This window comes from Leptidea sinapis, chromosome Z (genome assembly GCF_905404315.1).
Source record: "Leptidea sinapis chromosome Z, ilLepSina1.1, whole genome shotgun sequence".
NCBI classification, from domain to species: Eukaryota; Metazoa; Arthropoda; class Insecta; order Lepidoptera; family Pieridae; genus Leptidea; species Leptidea sinapis.
The window spans coordinates 23,040,095-23,057,827 of NC_066312.1; the positions used below are offsets into that span (position 1 = coordinate 23,040,095).

General features: G+C 35.8%; 1 protein-coding gene across 1 annotated transcript in view; it reads right to left on the reverse strand.

The window, feature by feature from the left end:
• Nucleotides 1-1,630: 1,630 nt before the first annotated feature.
• Nucleotides 1,631-17,733, reverse strand: part of LOC126978873 (failed axon connections) — a 53,921-nt gene continuing 37,818 nt past the window's right edge. Inside the window, exons 2-6 of the mRNA XM_050827988.1 lie at nt 13,634-13,769; nt 12,830-13,032; nt 12,184-12,321; nt 9,719-9,991; nt 1,631-9,265 (exon numbers count right to left, since the gene is read on the reverse strand). Of these exons, the coding sequence (XP_050683945.1) occupies nt 9,197-9,265; nt 9,719-9,991; nt 12,184-12,321; nt 12,830-13,032; nt 13,634-13,769 (819 nt within the window). The 3' untranslated portion in view covers nt 1,631-9,196. The remainder of the gene's footprint in view (nt 9,266-9,718; nt 9,992-12,183; nt 12,322-12,829; nt 13,033-13,633; nt 13,770-17,733) is intronic.

Below are 17,733 nucleotides of genomic sequence, written 5' to 3' on the forward strand. Positions count from 1 at the left end.
TGTAAAATAATAAATGTATTCTGCTATAGAAATTTTTATTTCTTTGTTTCAGTATTTATGACAGGACTAGTTATAGGTTAGTTCTAAAATCTATTATTATTATTATTCTGTCATAGTCTATCTAGACGCAAAAATGATCTAACGGCTATTTTCAATAACGTATCTCTATTTTCAGATGCATTGCTATCACCGTTTAATGACAAGATCTTATAGATCCATAGTTATGTCCAATGCTATCTGTCGATAGGTTATTAAAATGTAAGTAAACGTAAAAGGATAGATTTGTCTACCTCTAGTACGATAAACTAAGAATAGATGGGTTATTGAAAACAGTCATTAGTCCAAAGCTTTCTGTCGGTAGGTTATTGAAATGTAAGTAAGCGTAAAAGGATAGATTTGTCTACCACTAGTAAGTTAGACTAAGGATAGATAGGTTATTGAAATGTAAGTAAGCGTAAAGGATAGATTTGTCTACGTCTAGTAAGTAAAACTAAGGATAGATAGGTTATTGAAAACGTCCGTATGTGAATATGTGACGGGGCATATGCCCTTAACATATTATGTAAGAAAAAGTAAAGAGATAGGTAGAGGAAATAGAGGCAGACAAACCAAAAGATGGGAAGATGACTTCAAGAAAATAGCTGCTCTCGTGTGGACCCGTTTAGCAAGAGACAGGAATACGTGGAAACATTTACGGACGTTTTCAATAATCTATCTATACTATGTTTAACTTACTAGCGGTAGACAAATCTATCCTTTTACGCTTACTTACATTTCATAATATTGGACATAACTATGGATAGATTACATCATTTCATTAAATTGATAGCAATATATCTGTAACTAGAGATATCTACGCTATTGAAACCGGCGGTTAGAGAATGTCTTTGTCGACAGACAAGATAGGTTTGTACATACATAGTTATAAGTGAGATGTGCTTGTGCCGCGTGCACGTCGCGACGAGGCGAGAGCGGGGCCGCGGCGTGAAGATACCGATTCCAAAAATAACAATAATCGTAATTAGAATTAGATAAATAAAAATACGCAATTATTTTTATACTTTTAGTTATTATTTTGGAATAGTTTTTTTGATTTCGGTTGTTTTTATGTAATTTTTTTTTTCCTTCAGTTATACTGCGAAAATTACTGAACTGATCGGAATAACACTTATACTATTGGATGCAGTGTCTTTCGGAGGAATGTTTTTAGTATATTACGGTATGTTCGCGGTTACTTATCCGGAACTTTATATTTGACTTAAACATATGCCTATATAATTCAAATTTTTTTCTCAAACCGTTTCACCTCCCGACCTTTTTTTTTCGTATTACTGTCTATTTTGGTAACGGATTAAGTTAAGCCAAAGAAGTGTGTCTCCATTCTTGTTGCAGAACAAGGATAGTACAGATGATCTTATATAAAAGAGGTCTCAGAAATAGTATTGAATCTAGTCCAATTCAGCACTCGTTTTCACTAATATTAGGGTCAGTTATATGTAACACAGAAACTGTTTTTACTGGAAGCATATTGAACTGTCACATAGGTATCTAGGAAAGATAATTAAAACAATCCTGCTCAGTGTTTCAGTAAGATTCAACAAAATCTCACCAAAACATTCACAGCGTCTCATTGAATATCATATACTTTAATGTTGACAGAATATTACAATGAATTACTTATTAATATAATTTTCACTGAAAGCTCAGATTTATGTCATATACATCAATAAATGGCTAATCATTAATATCTAATTCCAATATTTCTTAATAATTAGTAATTATATTGACACAATAATTGCAAAACACAGAGAATGACACTATAAGAGACGAATACAAAAATTAATATAAATCTTATAAATATCCTTTATCAATATCTTAAATTGTTCTACATAACGATTCTCATGGCTACGATTAAGAATAATTTGTAATAGCGCTAACTTAAAACACATTTGAATAATTTCATGAAGTTTTAAAATAACTTTAGAAAACGCAACAGAATAATAAATTTTAGATACAAAGAATAATCACATGGCGTGCATCCATCCAACAAACCACCATTGTAATTGGGTCAAAGTAAATTATGACAATCCGAAGACAATCCAAGCAAGCTAAAATACAATGTCATATGTATCTTATCCCTATTCTTATTTAGCTAGTTCCATGGATGTGATCTAAAGAATTTAAGCGGAGGTTGGGCCCTAACATTGAAAAAGCCCGCAAACGAGTTCTACTAATGTTAAGGTTTACGAGCTCGATGTATGAAACGGGACTCGCCCCTCGTAAGATGAAATAGATGACATGACTTATACCTACACGGCGGCGGTAAACTTGAGCGGAGTCCCGGCAGGCGACACCGACTCACTAAAACCTAACCATTATCTGGTATAGATGATACACATTTACCGACATCGTGTCCTATTCTAACACTCTTAATCTTAACTCGTTACACCCGAGTTTAAGTGGCAGTGATCGTCATGGTTGCGGGGTGGGACCTTAGTCAACCAAGCCCCAAAAAATGTTGAAACAAACAGTAAAACGAACTGAACATTGTACACTAACTCCACTACACTACTGTCGCTAATAGCCAGCAATTACGCGGCCTTACATCTAAATCGGACTCGAATACGATTCATTCTATGCATACATTTTACTTACATCTAATATCATTTAGTTATTCGTGCCCCGCGCTTCTCGGGGGCTACTGAATACTTATTATGATATCTACTTTGTGAACAACGGTTGATTTTCGATCAAATATACACTTCACCTTATTCTAAAAGGAGAATATAGGGTATAGACGGAAACAAGTTGAGAGAATGTCCTTCTAGCGAACCTAACACGCTCCATGTATCTACACACGAGTTGTGCGTCAATTGTCTTTTAAATGCTCGAACGAATTGACTTAAAATGGCATTTAGAACCTTTTTTAACATTAGTTGCATATTTTACGCCGACATCAGGTATGTATAGATCGCCTGATTCCACTACGGTATCCTTACATGTGTATCAAAAGAGACACAATCGCACGTCCATAACTAACAATGTGAAATTACTTACTTACTTACTAATAAATTATTTATTAGGTGAAATCACCTGAAAAACGGTGAGAGTAATAACAAATGAAGTATAAAATACCTTTTATATAAGTTCGTAAAGTATATTGCGAAACAAAATATGATGAGACATGTTATATTATATAACATCACTAGAATGAACAGTTTGCTCGTAAAATTTTATTCGTTTCTTGGAGGACACTTTGAAATTTAAGATGGAATAAACGTTATCAATGTCGGGAGAGAATTAGTATTTTGACATAATCAGAACCAGAGTCGAGTAAGATGATATAGTGATCGGATCCGGCAAATTATACATACCTGGGGTTTTTTTTTTTAATTTTATATTATAAAACATATTTGAATAAACAATAATATTTCTGAAAGCGTATTTCGGTCAGCACAATAAGAGCGGTAATACACGGGCGGCTCGAGGTGTCAATGATTTTCATCAAGACATAGTGAGTGCAGCAGTAGCGGTCGACATGTGTACGACAATGAGTGTCAGCTTGCTTTGCTTGTGTATGTCCGCTCTAAGTGACATATAATAAAGGGAACTCTAAGGGAAGACCGAAAACGCACTGAACCGAATAAACCGTAGTTAGAACGTAAGAAGTCGAATGACCAAATTATTCTATTCAATGCCACGGTCCTTGCAGGCTGTTGGGCCCTGCTCTCCCATAAATCTATTATAAGTTTACACCATACCGAGTTATATTCTTTTGCCGTTATGCAAGAATGCGCGTGCGCACCTCATAATACCAATCACGCAATAAGGAGCTTGCTTAGATTTGAAAATGATATCGATGAGAATTTTGCCCGATTATTCGTGAACCGAATTCCTAAAAATAAAATGTCATATAATTTTGTATTTTCACCTATGGTGAACTGTTCTGTCAGTTGTCTTAAATCTATATTTCAAGTCTGTTATTCGTTGTAAAAAGTTTCAATAATATTAAAGAATCTATTGAGCATTCCCGTTGTTACCTTAGCATACAGGCCTTGAAACTTTTAAGCATTATGCATAACGGCGTATTCGAATATAATATTTTACGTACAGCCTATACCACTGAGATGAAGATATACCAACATTTGTTTGTACGCTTACATGAGTACTTATAATAAATCTATGGTTCCCTGAGTAGAAACATATCTAACTCTATTTAACATGCATCACCCTCCTAACTGCTATATAGGTCTAACGACTGTTTAACTTAATCTGAACGTAATATAAAAACGTTTGTGCCAATACTAGATGACATGAAAGGAGTTTAATGTTTCCTTACTTCTATAGACGAAGAGCTATTAATGAATTCGTTTTTATTATCATTAATTCAATATTAATTGAGCATAATATTTTTTGATCCATTTTAGAAAAGTATTTGAGATTCGCATCTATTAGCGCTTCTAACGATACACATATTTAAAACGAAACGAATAATTTTCATTTTCCGCTTTTTGATCATTGTTTCAAACATTGCGAACAAGACTTTTGTTTTACTGTATTATAATAGTCAGGCTTTCACCGTTTTTAAATATTTGAACTAATTCGCAGGTATAGATTTCCTCGATGTGTTTTCTTTGGCCGTAAGAACGACGCATGAACATGGAAAACATGATCGAAAACATATAAACGCAAAATGTTGAATCAAAAGCTTCAAAAATTATCATCACTTAATATTCATCACCCATGATAAATGATAAATACATAAATGAATACTGCACGGTTATGATGAGATGTGAAAATGGGATGGAGACATAAAAAATTGTGATGATGATGGATGATGAGTGATAGAATGAGCGAGAAAGTCGGTAATAAACTATCTAGTTTAACATGATTCAAACCGGTTCCTATAGATATAGGAACCGGTTTGAATCAGGTAGCCGGCGGAACCAGAAATTTTTAACAGCAATTAGTGCCAGGTAATTCAGTTGACCCAAAAATTATTACAAATATCAAATATATCATTTATAAGCTCTAAGTGGCTTAGTAGTAATATTGTTGTATTGTTAAACTATTTAAAAAAATTATCGGTAAATTAACATGTACAATCTTGATCCTTGATTTTTAATTGTTGATTTATTCTGAGCGATGGTCATCTATAGAAATCTATTTGGTTTAGTTTCTGGCCGAGCAAGCGTGTTAATTGCACGCTCTAGCTTTTATTGAGCTGCCCGGAAAACTTATTACCCGCATATATCTAGTTAAAACATCCTGCAGATGTTGAAATAGGCCACAAATATTCAATTGCTGTACAACTTGCTATAATGATGAAATGACATAGCAAATAGGTCTTTTTTATGACAATGAGGGACGAGACGAGCAGGACGTTCAGCTGATGGTAATTTATAGGCCCTGCCCGTTACAATGCAATTTTAGCAGCTACGGCGCCCTTCAAGCCGAAACACAATAATGCTTACACATTACTGCTTCACGGCAGAAATCGACGCCGTTGTGGTACGCATAATCTAGCCAGAATCCTGTTCAAAGGAGCCTACCACTGGTACATACATACCACAGGACATTTACCGACTATCTCGAAAACAAGTGATGATCAAATGGACACCGTACGCAGCACATCACTGATGTTTGTGAAATTTATGATGAACCGAATGATGAACATGAAATGATGATAATAGATCATGAATTATCGGTGAATGGATGCATCTATCCAAGTTAATGAAGAAATAATAATTAAATTTGCATTAAACATAACAATATTAAATTATGTTCTCAAAATTCATGTCATCAAAGGTGTGAAATATATGATGAACCGGTGACAATAGAAAGGAGATGATCAGATGAATAAATCATGGAAAATTAATTTCATTCAAGACCCTTGATGACTAATAAAGTATACAATTACAATTAATCAACTATTCTACAACTTTGTAGTTTGTCATATTCTTAACAACTACAAAGTTTCAGAATTTGATAATAAAATACAACACAGTTGTATCCTAAAAATAAAAAATAAAAGCTTCACAGAACATCAATCACTGTAGAACACTGCAATAATAATGTGTGACTACTCTACAATACTGTCTAACGATAAAGAAAATGGGGGTGGAGATATAAAAAATTATAATGATTATGGATGATGGCGCTATGGATGATGGCGATATGGATGATGGCGATATGGATGATGTATGAGCAAGAAGCCCGGTAGACCCTCAGTTAAATTTTTTTTTTAAATGAAAATAAGGGACGAGACCAGCAGCACGTTCAGCTGATGGTAATTGATACGCCATGCCCATTATATTGTAGTGGCGCTCAGAATTTTTGGGGTTTTTCAAGAATCCTGAGCGGCACTGCATTGTAATGGGTCAACTGCGCTCGTCACCTTGAGACATAGATGTTAAGTCTCATTTGCCAAGTAATTTCACTAGTTACGGCGCCCTTCAGACCGAAACACAGTAATGCTTACACATTACTGCTTCACGGCAGAAATAGGCGCCGTTGTGGTACCCATTATCTAGCCGGCATCCTGTGCAAAGGAGCCTCCCACTGGTACTAAGTTGATCAAGTAATAAGCATTAATAGAACTAAGGAAAACGGCTGCAATTTCCTATTTTTAAGGTATTTATTTTGACAAAATTCATTCCTTTAGAATTCTTTTTGAAGTCATTTCTAATGCTAGCACCGCTTTGGAAACAAATGGTGCTCCGAGAGAGAAGAAGCGGCGCAATTTTATTGACAGGTGATAACACTTTTCTGCGAGTGAGTGCTTGAACAGATGGACCAACCTGGCGTGACGCTTGAATATTATCTGAGTTGTAAAGCGACACAAAATGGCCTAAGGCGTGGCGTAATGCGATACGACACAGATATATTCACGCTGCGTCACTCTGAGACTCTCGGGTTTGGGACATGTGTTTAAAACACTCCGATTTTCTGGAATATGAGGGTTGACGGACTTCCGTTGATAGAGGTAATGATCAAATGAGTACAATGGTACAATGATTGATGTCTGCGAAGCAACTTTATGAACAATAGTACAGCTGGTGGTATTCTTAATAACTCTAAGGGCCACATTCACCACCCACATGTAAAGCATCAAGTAGCTTAATCACTGGTTAAAGTCACCTGTAACATTACGTGCGAATTTCACGACATTCAAGCAACACTAATCATAAGATTAAGTGACCCGTAGTTCAATTACATCCTCTGGCAATTAACGGGTGACTTTACACTTAAACACTCCACGGAGATGCCATCGTTATCGTTTTGTGCTTTTCAACAGTTATTGAAAATAAAATAATCGAAAATCGATTTATTGTCATTATTGACAGTTGGATTTAATCATCCATGTAATGTTCGTCGCGTTGTTTTTTTTAACTTTATCCATAATAACTTAGTTTAGTTAACCCACAAACAAAAAAAAGTGTGTGTAAACTTATGAATGTACGCAAGAAGTTATGATTCTTTGGCCTAACGAAGCAAAAATCATTAAAATGATTTATTCCTCGTGCCATTCTATGTTTTTTTAAAAAGAACAATTTTACAAAAATCTTGTAGTAAAGATGGCTTTGACAGTTTATTATTAAATAATGAATACGGCTGTATGGGCTTGAACCCTTTACCCATACTAATAATGGACAAAGAAACCAAAAAAAAAAATAACGAATGACGCAAACGTCAGAAAATTTTAGGAACCAACTTCAACCTGTTACCTTTGTGTTTCAGTGATGCGCGCGCATCACTCTCATCATTTATTCATTAAGAAGTATAACTTCAAAAATCTTCGTGTCAAACCATCACACACTTAACAATGTGATCACTTGAAATTTACAGTAGATACCTACTCATAACTTTTAGTTGCCAATTAATTTTGAGTGGGGTAGTTACTAATCAACGCTTCACGTGGACGTGGTAAACGAGGCCCTATATTAAATTTAAGATCAGTTTATAGATCGAAATATATATCTTTATAAAGAGCACACACTCCGGTTTAATATTGAATGAATGATACGAATACGATGATAAGCTATCGTTTTTAACTTTTAATAACTTCTGATGGTGAATATTGAGTTATGATGAAGGCGTTGGCGCTATAAACTGCATGGACGCATGGAATGTTTTGGAAATATAGAGTTCGCTAGATATGCGCCGGAGTCGTAATATAATGCTCCGACGCGGACCTACTATGATTATATAAAAGTTGAGTACAATCTTAACCTTAACATATAATATAATATCAAAACATTTACGGACTATCAATTATTACAATAACATATTTTAATAAACAGTCTTCCTGGATGTTTCTTTTCTATCAAAAATTTGTAAAATGTAAATTTTATATCGTTTTTGTATAAACCAATAAATTTTCACAAAACAGTCCAAAATGCTCACCAACGCTCAAAACTCCACAATAACATTCAAACTGTCTACAAAATCAGCCAATTTTTTGGTATCATTTAAACTACTAATTAATCATTTTAATTCACAACATTTTAATTAGCCTAAATATGATTAATGAGTATGTACGCTCATATATAGGTTACACGCACTACTGCTATGATCAACTAATGTGAATAGTCATGAGATGCTCCCTAAGGAAGACGGCGGTCACTACAAACCCACCGCCAAAACTTACAATACAAATGGATAAACTATTCATAATTATATGCTAAGTTACTCAATTATAGAAGCTTAATTGAGTTCCTTTCTTATAGATACTTAATAATTATAGTATTCCGGAATATACGATCTAATGTTGTAGCTAAAACAGAGTACTTAATTATGTGAAATGAATTACAAATTTTAATGGTCAACTAACAAATACAGAACCTTAATAAATGACTTAAACACGACACAACACCAATGTAATATCAATCGATGAGCGCAGTTAACTGACGAATAACGCTTGAGAAATCAAAGAAATGGGAAAGACAAATGGATTTACATGTTATAATGTACAGTTGTGTCAGTCTCAAGCCAGTTTCACCGTCTCCAATTTTAGAAGCTAGGAACCGCCTTGCTAGCTATATTGACGGCTAATTAAAGGTTAAATATCAAATCAAAGGCGGTGAAATCGGCCGAGACTCTCCAATTATTAAACTTGTCAGTATGGCGACGTTAAATACGGTTCCGGTGATAACGCCGTTAATTTACAATGAATTGATGGTTAGGGTGCCGTTGTTTACTTCTCCTTCTCTTTCTCGTTTTCTTTGTCCTCTGGCTCCATCTCGAGTTCTTTTTCTTTTTCATCCTGAAATAATATTTGTATGTCAGTTTGATAGAAATGCTTATTTAATACAAGTCCATTTTCACAATTCATCATCTTTTATCTTTACAAACTCACTGAACACAATATATTTAAATTTAAATGATAAATAAACACTCATATAAAATTAATACTAATTCCTATTTTCCTAACATATTTGAACGTTTCTCTGAAATAGATAAATTAGACTAAATTTTAAATATGGAAATATAATATATGGTTTGGGATAAACACACCATAACTCATTCTGAATGTTTAGTTGCTTATCTATAAAGTCACCTAAATTATTTACAAAAATAGAATTCTAGAGCTGCCTAAAAAGCTGTTAAGCATTCGACAGACTCAAGGGATCCCTTTAAGTTTGGAGCATAGATTGCATTATTGTCGAGAACCATTGTTAACTTAAATTCATCAGCGCACATGTTAATTATATCTTACCTTTTCTTTCTCAGGCTCATCAGTGAGGGGCTGTTTCTCAGGTTGTCCTGTTCCCTCTTTAGTCTCTTTAGCGTCCTTCTCCTTTTTGGACGCTGGCACGGCGACCTCGACAGCGCATATCTCCTCCCAGTCGGGGAAGGCGCGTTCCTTTATACGAGTCACGAGGCCGACAAGATTCGGGAACAACTCGTTCATCGCATCGCGGAGCGGGTGGGAAACTTCCTTGTCGATGAAATGCAGCTGAGCCAGATTTGCAAAGGCCACGACGTCCAGCTGAAACGTACGTACAGGATTATGCTCTACCACAGTGGCGGCTTTTTGCAGCATATCTGTACCGAGTAATGACCTAATAATATTTATAAATAATCCGTGTAAAATCGAAACCCAATAGTACCGAAGACATTGCTATATACCTACCAGAGGGAGGCTCCTTTGCACTGGATGCCGGCTAGATTATGGGTACCACAACGGCGCCTATTTCTGCCATGAAGCAGTGATGTGTAAACATTATTGTGTTTCGGTCTAAAGGGCGCCGTAGCTAGTGAAATTAATGGGCAAATGAGACTTAACATCTATCGTCTCAAGGTGACGAGCGCAACTGTAGTGCCGCTCTGAATTTTTGGGGTTTTTAAAAATCCTGAGGGGCACTGCATTGTAATGGGCATGGCGTATCAATTACCATCAGCTGAACGTCGAGCTTGTCTCGTCCCTTATTTTCATAAAAAAAAACCTAATTATCGTATTATCGTTAATTATGTCATAAAAAGTACGCGGAACTCTATAGAATATAAAATCTACACGATTATTGCATAGCATATCATCTTTTCATTGTAAACAAGTCGATAATGAATGGCGGCTCGTACAACGCACCAACAAAGGCTATTGCACTGTGGTTGTAGAATCTATTTTAAGAGCTAGGTGTTCTGCCCCCTCCACCTTAGGCACGTTCCCCACCCACAAGCATGAATGAAACAAAACTGTGAGTGATGCGAACAGTAGCGTCTAACCGAAGGCTAATGGCTTATTAAACGACTTTAGAAATGACAATGTTTTAAAGACTAAAAAAATATTGAACTTACGAAATTAGTTTTCTATTTCGAAGAGGGCAAGCAGGTATGCGGGTCACTTGATGGTCTGTGATCACCGCAACGGCAACAGAGGAACGACAAGCGTCGATTAAATGTACGTGCGAATTCAAAAACCGAAATCACATTGGTACTTGGCGGGCAATGATCAAATCGGGGACACCGGGGTAAGAGTCTAAGGTTCAACCTATTGAGCCACCGACGTTTCTATGAAGCTTTGGTCTTCCTTATTCGAATATTAGAAATAAAACAATAAATGATAGCCACGGAGTTCTTAGCACAGAATCCCCGGCTAGTTAGGTATAGCGGTGCCTTGAACTGCCGCCAAGCATTGTACATTAAAGTACAAATACTATTTGTTTCGAATTGAAGAACGGTGAACTTTGAGCGGAACTGAATTATAGTGGGTAGGACAAGTCCCGTACTATTTCAACTCGCCACTTTATATCACAATAGTGATATTATAATAAATCTAGATATATAACAAATGAAGTTGGCAGTTCGAGACGTTGAGCGTTCTGATTGGTAATTTTTTCTCAAACGCAATTCGCACAACAATAATAGTAGACATTGGAGGCTGTATGCAATTTTGCATCTGAAATAATTGTTGATATAGTAGTGAACAAGGGCGGGTTCGGTACTGGCACTCGCCGGCCGCTGCCGCGGCACGCTACGTTTGGCTCGTGCGTTGTGATTAACGGTGTTAATTAGTTTTGGGAACTACTAGTGAACAAAGTCCGATTCGCGAATATAGATAACAACAAGTTGATTACACTAATACATACCTTAAAAATAATGATTATACAATAAATACAAGAAACAGAGCAATCATAGGCGGCCTCTTATCAAAATTTCATTGCTTTACAATATCACTTATACTATGTACCCATGACTTGCAATGTCACTAAAACCAGGCCGGTAAATTGTAAGAAATGAAGTCGATTGACAATCTACTGTATAATTTTAATTTCCCTAGTGAAATTATAATATCACGGCTTTGACAATATACCTGCGACATAATATGTACATAAAGTGTTTAAAAATTTTCAGCTTAGGAACAATTAGTTCTTTTTTTGTGAAAACAATTTAACATAGCTTTTTTGGCCAAGCGCGAGTAGTGCAATTCTATCGGAAAAAAAAGAAAGCAATGGAAATCTGAAAGCCAGGTCCTGCGAAGTGTCTCAATCACAGCCGATACTTAGATTCTTAGTATTGATGCGTTGCGAGTTACGGCGCAGATAATGCTGCTTGAAATCTGGTGGATCATCTTTTTTTTATGGAATAGGAGGACAAACGAGCGTACAGGTCACCTGGTGTTAAGTTATCACGCCTTCACCTTCTTACATAAAAAGTATCAACTAGTACACACTAAATACTCACCACAGTCGGCGAGTCTCCGAAGAAGAACGGCTTGTCAGCAAGCAAATCGGAGAGCACGCGCAGATCGTTCTTGCCGAAGTCGATAATCTCTTCCTGGCTGTGGACACCAATGCCGTGGGCTTTTGCTTTCTTCATTCCCTATTAGTTTAGCATGAATTAGTACTGTAATACGGGCTGAACTCCACGCTGGATAACTAACCAGTGCTTCTAATAGAAAAGTTAACGTGCTTAGTAATTTGTAATAATATCTATTCCTCATCAGAATTTTGATACTCCTGATCTGTTTCCTCAGGAAATATAAAAATAAGGGCTGATAAGGCCCAATTCAATTGCTGATAGCTTACTTGATGGGTAGTGAGAACCACATCCTATAGGAACACACCTGCAGACGCAAAGTCTTTGTTATGCCTCCGACCTCAATCAACCGCTTCAGTTAATTCAGATATAAAAAAATTCTCCAGTTAATTTGACGTTATGTTTTTTTAATTAAAATACCAAATGAGTCAGTTAAAAAATTATTTAAAATGAGAAGCGTAGGTAGTCGTAAAAAGACTACAATAATGTCTTTGTGTTGAAGTTGCACCAATACTGTCACATTATCATTTAACACTAAAATAATTTAGAGTTTTAATATTCAGAAGCTTACCTTACGTCCAGATGTGACTTTGTAACAGAAGTTCAGTATGGCGTTGGGAAGACGAGTGTTCAGCGCGTTCTGCAGGTTGACTTGGTAGCCCTTGATGACGCTGTCGGGGTACTTGGCGCGCCACCAGAAGATCACCCAAGACAGGTGGTTCTCTATCATGGATATCATCGCGTGGGTGACGACACGCTGCTCCGCCGAGAGAGCTGAGGTAAATATGGGACAAGTCAGGTTCTGTATGCACAGTGCACATGCGCGCTGCTCTGGATCTATCTAGACTACAGCTACAGGTCGTCCCGGGACTAGCCTTTAGCTCTGATCTGATATCGATTTCTGAGTTCACGACCGAACGTTGCTCTACATAAAATGATGCTCCAACAAACGTACTTTAAATCACCCCGCTGCTTTGAATTCTAAGAGCAGGAGGCTGTAGATGTGGGCTTTGTTTAAATAGAAGAGCAATATGCCGAGTCTGATTTTCAATCAGATATCTAATTTCTATTACTAAGTATATTATAATAAAAAGTATTCCAGCAATGATTGAAGAATTTCAATTTAATTTAATTTATTTAAATTTGAAATTTTAGTAACTTATAATAACGGAAATAAAAGTTTTATTTTATATTAATAAAGCTTTTATAATGGAACGTTACCGAAGTGAAGGTAGGTCCTGCAAATATCCACAAGAATTTTCATTGAAGCATTCAAGATAGTTGTAGGTCCATGAAAGAAAATTTCTTAAGAACTTCCAATAGATATAAATCTAATTAATGCGGACAGTGGGTAGGTTTATTCAAATAGACGTACCTGCGTCGAGGTCCTTTTCATATTTCTCAGACAACTTATTGATGATTAAGGCGCTGTCCGGAATCTCTTCTCCGTTCAGCTCGATGAAAGGCAATTGCCCTTTCTTGGACCTGAACTTCGCCTTGTGGTCTACGTTCTGAAAAAACGTCACATCTCAATTATATGCTCATTAGATTTTCTATATTTTCTGTAGGGATAATGCTGACAGAAATATTAACGCCATCAAGAGGTCCGGTCGGGACGTATTTCATAAATATACGCTACAAAATTTCAATAAAAAAAAGGTAGAAAAATTTCGACATATATATAATACCAGATACCTGTAAACAATACAATGTACTTATATAAAGCCACTTTCGAAATGTGTTAATAATTTTTATAATTGAAAACAACAAAATTGATCTCAAATAAAAAGATAAATTGATGTAAGCCAAACATTCGTTTCAAAATTCAAATTTTGAATTAAACAAAAGTCTTATCAAATATACATGCGAGCAACGAGCGCATTGAAATTTCACTTGACAAATAAAGAATCGCACATAATATTCGCTTTGTTGCATTCAAAACATTCCCACCGTGTCTATCCATACGTGGTTATTAAGTGAAACTTCGCCAAATGCACGTCATATCAAACGATAAAAACGATAAGTTTAAACTAAATCGTTCGCTTCCTATAAGTCCTGCGTTGTTTTGTAAATTAAATATGAAACTTAATACACATCTGTCTATTAGTAATTCTTTTTAATAACATTTGTACCCTATTCTTTCTCTTTAAATTATATTGTTTCACTAAATTACTATATAGGGCCCAATTTCCACAGAGCCCATATAGTCTAACAAATGCCCGCATCTCATTAATTATACTAAAAAAGCGTATAAGCTGTCTCTGACTCAGCTAATAGTATGATTGGTTAGAGTAAAATCTGAAACGTTTATATTTTTATATTACATAAAAAAATGTGATTATCTTTTTAATGGAAAGTAGTTGAAGAGGAGGTGAAGAGGAATAAAGTTGCGAGATATTGCGTATCTACGAGATCTTGATAGTATGTGATGACCGCGGCCTATAACTTCATAAAGAGCGCCGAATAAACGTACTTACGAATACTAAAACCAAAACCAAATTGGTACTTGACGGGCAAAGCTTAAACCGGGGGCATCTTGTGGTCTCTCCGTCAATCTATTGCACCATCGACGCTTCGTAACTCTTCTCCTCAAGGGAAGACTATAGGACCGAAATTGAAATCCGTTAGTCAAAATATTCAAGGATAACCAAATAGTGTCGTCAGTAAGTTTATCTTAACAATATCATATGAGAGATGAGTCAGCAATGCCAAGAAGGGTGCAGTTCTTAAGTCTTCTTATGCTCTATTAATAGAACAAACTACAAAGGATCGTAATTCACATGTCGCTACCATTATGTAAACGTGACTTGTGTCATATGTGGGTACATTTTCATTTTCGTGGAGTTTATTTTTAAATTGTAGCCAGTAACAGACGAGTCAACCCCCGGGCTCCGAGCATGCGCAGAACGCGAAGCTTTGTTACTAACGACCTCGGGAAAATGCTGCCTAGATACAGTCCTGGTTTGAGCACTATTCAATCTATACTATATATATAGGGCGTGGCCCTTGTAAATTTCTTTGTCTGTAAGAGCAAACTTTACGTTGATAGCGTTATCATTTTATATTCATTTATTTAAGGATGTACACAATAAAAACATATAAATATCCTTCCAATATAGTGTTTAAGTCACTAGCGCCAAAACTATGAATTTTTTAAAACGAGTTTGTACAGTCCGTGCTTGATATCGTAAACATACTTTCTAAAACGAAATGACATTCCATCCAAGATTCTATTTTTCGTCTTTGTAATGTTAAATTGCCTTTGTGCGGTCGGGTTATCTCGCTCCGTAGCTATGGCAACCGTCGGAGGACACCCGCCAAAGGGCGGGGATCTAGGCAGCTGTATTGATTCCGAGTTCAGCGGCCGACGCTCTACGTCCCTCGCCCCGCGACCCGCCTTCACCACCCCTCGCCGCCCGGGCCTCGCTCGCAGCTCGCTAACGCCATACCACCCCACACCCCACACAACTGATAAGTGAATTTCTGTGCGAGCCGAGAAATGGGGATATGAAACTATTTGTCAATAATGGAACTGTCCAGGATAATGAAACGCCACTTGAAAACGATTGTTCGAGAGAGGGTTTTGAGAGTTGGCTATATTTAAATTTGAGTGAATGAGACTTTCAAATAGGTCTCAAAACCATTACCTGAATACATTTTAACGATTTATGCGAATACAATAATGCGTGAACAAAGCCACTGTAATATTCAAATCAGGTAACCACTCACAGATATATTTTATTCGTACCATATTTATATAGAAACAAAGGACGAATACATCGAAACATAAATTAAATTGAACGTTCTGTTTGTAATTACAAAATATTACTAAATACTTATGAATACATAATATCAATAGGACCACAATAAATGATGATTTGTCCGTCTGTTCGGTATAATTTCGAAGTACCTGGGCCGATTCGATGGGACTTACATTGGCACATACCTCATATTCAAATTCAAATTTTTTTTTTTCATAATAGCATTGGAGTTACTTTTAAATCGTCAAAATCTATCATCCTTGAAATTAGAAATATGCCTCAGTTAAAAGCGGCACCCGTTTGAATACGAATTAAATAATTTTAATTAATTAAAAAAAGACAAATCTTTCCTAATATAATAAATTGCCACTTTGTTTCTTTTTTGTTTGTTACGCTTACACGCCTTTAGAAATACACAATCCTCGGCAATCCTTGCACATACTTTGTCAGGGGTACAAGAAAGGATATAAAGTATATTTTTTCCCGCCATCTTTCACAGTTCCCACGTCTCCTGTCCTCACTTTGACTCGCCTTAGCAAGGCGTGCTCCTACGGTTTCGTCCACAGCTTTCTTTCATTGTTGCTTGTCAACAAAGTCTAAAAAGTCAAATCTAAATGTGTATGAAATCATGTGTAGAAGTTAGTGTGCATACACATTCAAGCTCTTCGGATTTATTTCTTTTGACGAGAAGATTTCTATTCTAAGCACACTACAACATTCCATTCATCATATAAATTATATGCCACGTTATTTAATCTTTTACCATTAAAGGTCTCTCGCTCTTACAGCCTCTTTAATTTAGAGGTGCATTACAGTACGTTAGCTATGAACTTTCATATTTTTAATATCCAAGTAAAACGCGCTTGGAAATGTTTGACGGCATGATTCAATAGAGTATTTAGTATATATACGCGGTCTCTCTTAGCTGTACATTTCATTTTATGTAGCAGCAATTGTTATAGATTAATCCATAGAATCAACAAAAGGAAGAGGAAGAACATACTTTATAAAAGTGTTCCACACGATAAAGCTAATATACCTTTAGAATATATATATAAATAATATAATATATAAATAAAAAACCCTTATATTGTACGGGTTTAACATCTGGCGGCAATATATTCACAATTTTTATGAGTTAAATATTTTATGCGAAAGACTAGAGTTTTCGCAATTTAATCGCCATGAATAAATGGCTTTCTTGTGCAGGCCTTGAACAACTCATATGAGTGAACATCTGCGACACATGACAACACGCACATTTGCTGTAAAATGTCGAGACGAAGCAAAACAGAAAAGTGCTCCAAAAACAATTCACAAACTCGTCCAAACCAAATCCCTTTGTTACTATAATGCAAGTAGTTATATGGAAACACTACATAACAGATGATAGTCAAATCATCACCAAGATCTGAAAGGTGCCATGGTACTAATAAAATTATATCAATTTGATATTTTAACAATAAATATTTCATGAGTCATTATTCAATGCAGCGAAATGAAAGGCATGTAGGTAACCGAGTTATAGAATTTTAATGTGAAGCTCAGCACTTTAAACTACAAACTTGTTTGTTTAATTATGGTTAGTTGAGAAGTGCTAAACACTACAGAATTTCTAAACTTCTCTTTATATTACGAAGAAATTATTATTTAAGACCTCCATTAGTCTATTAGTGAGATAAGATACGGAACAAAGGGATCAGTAAAAAATTCG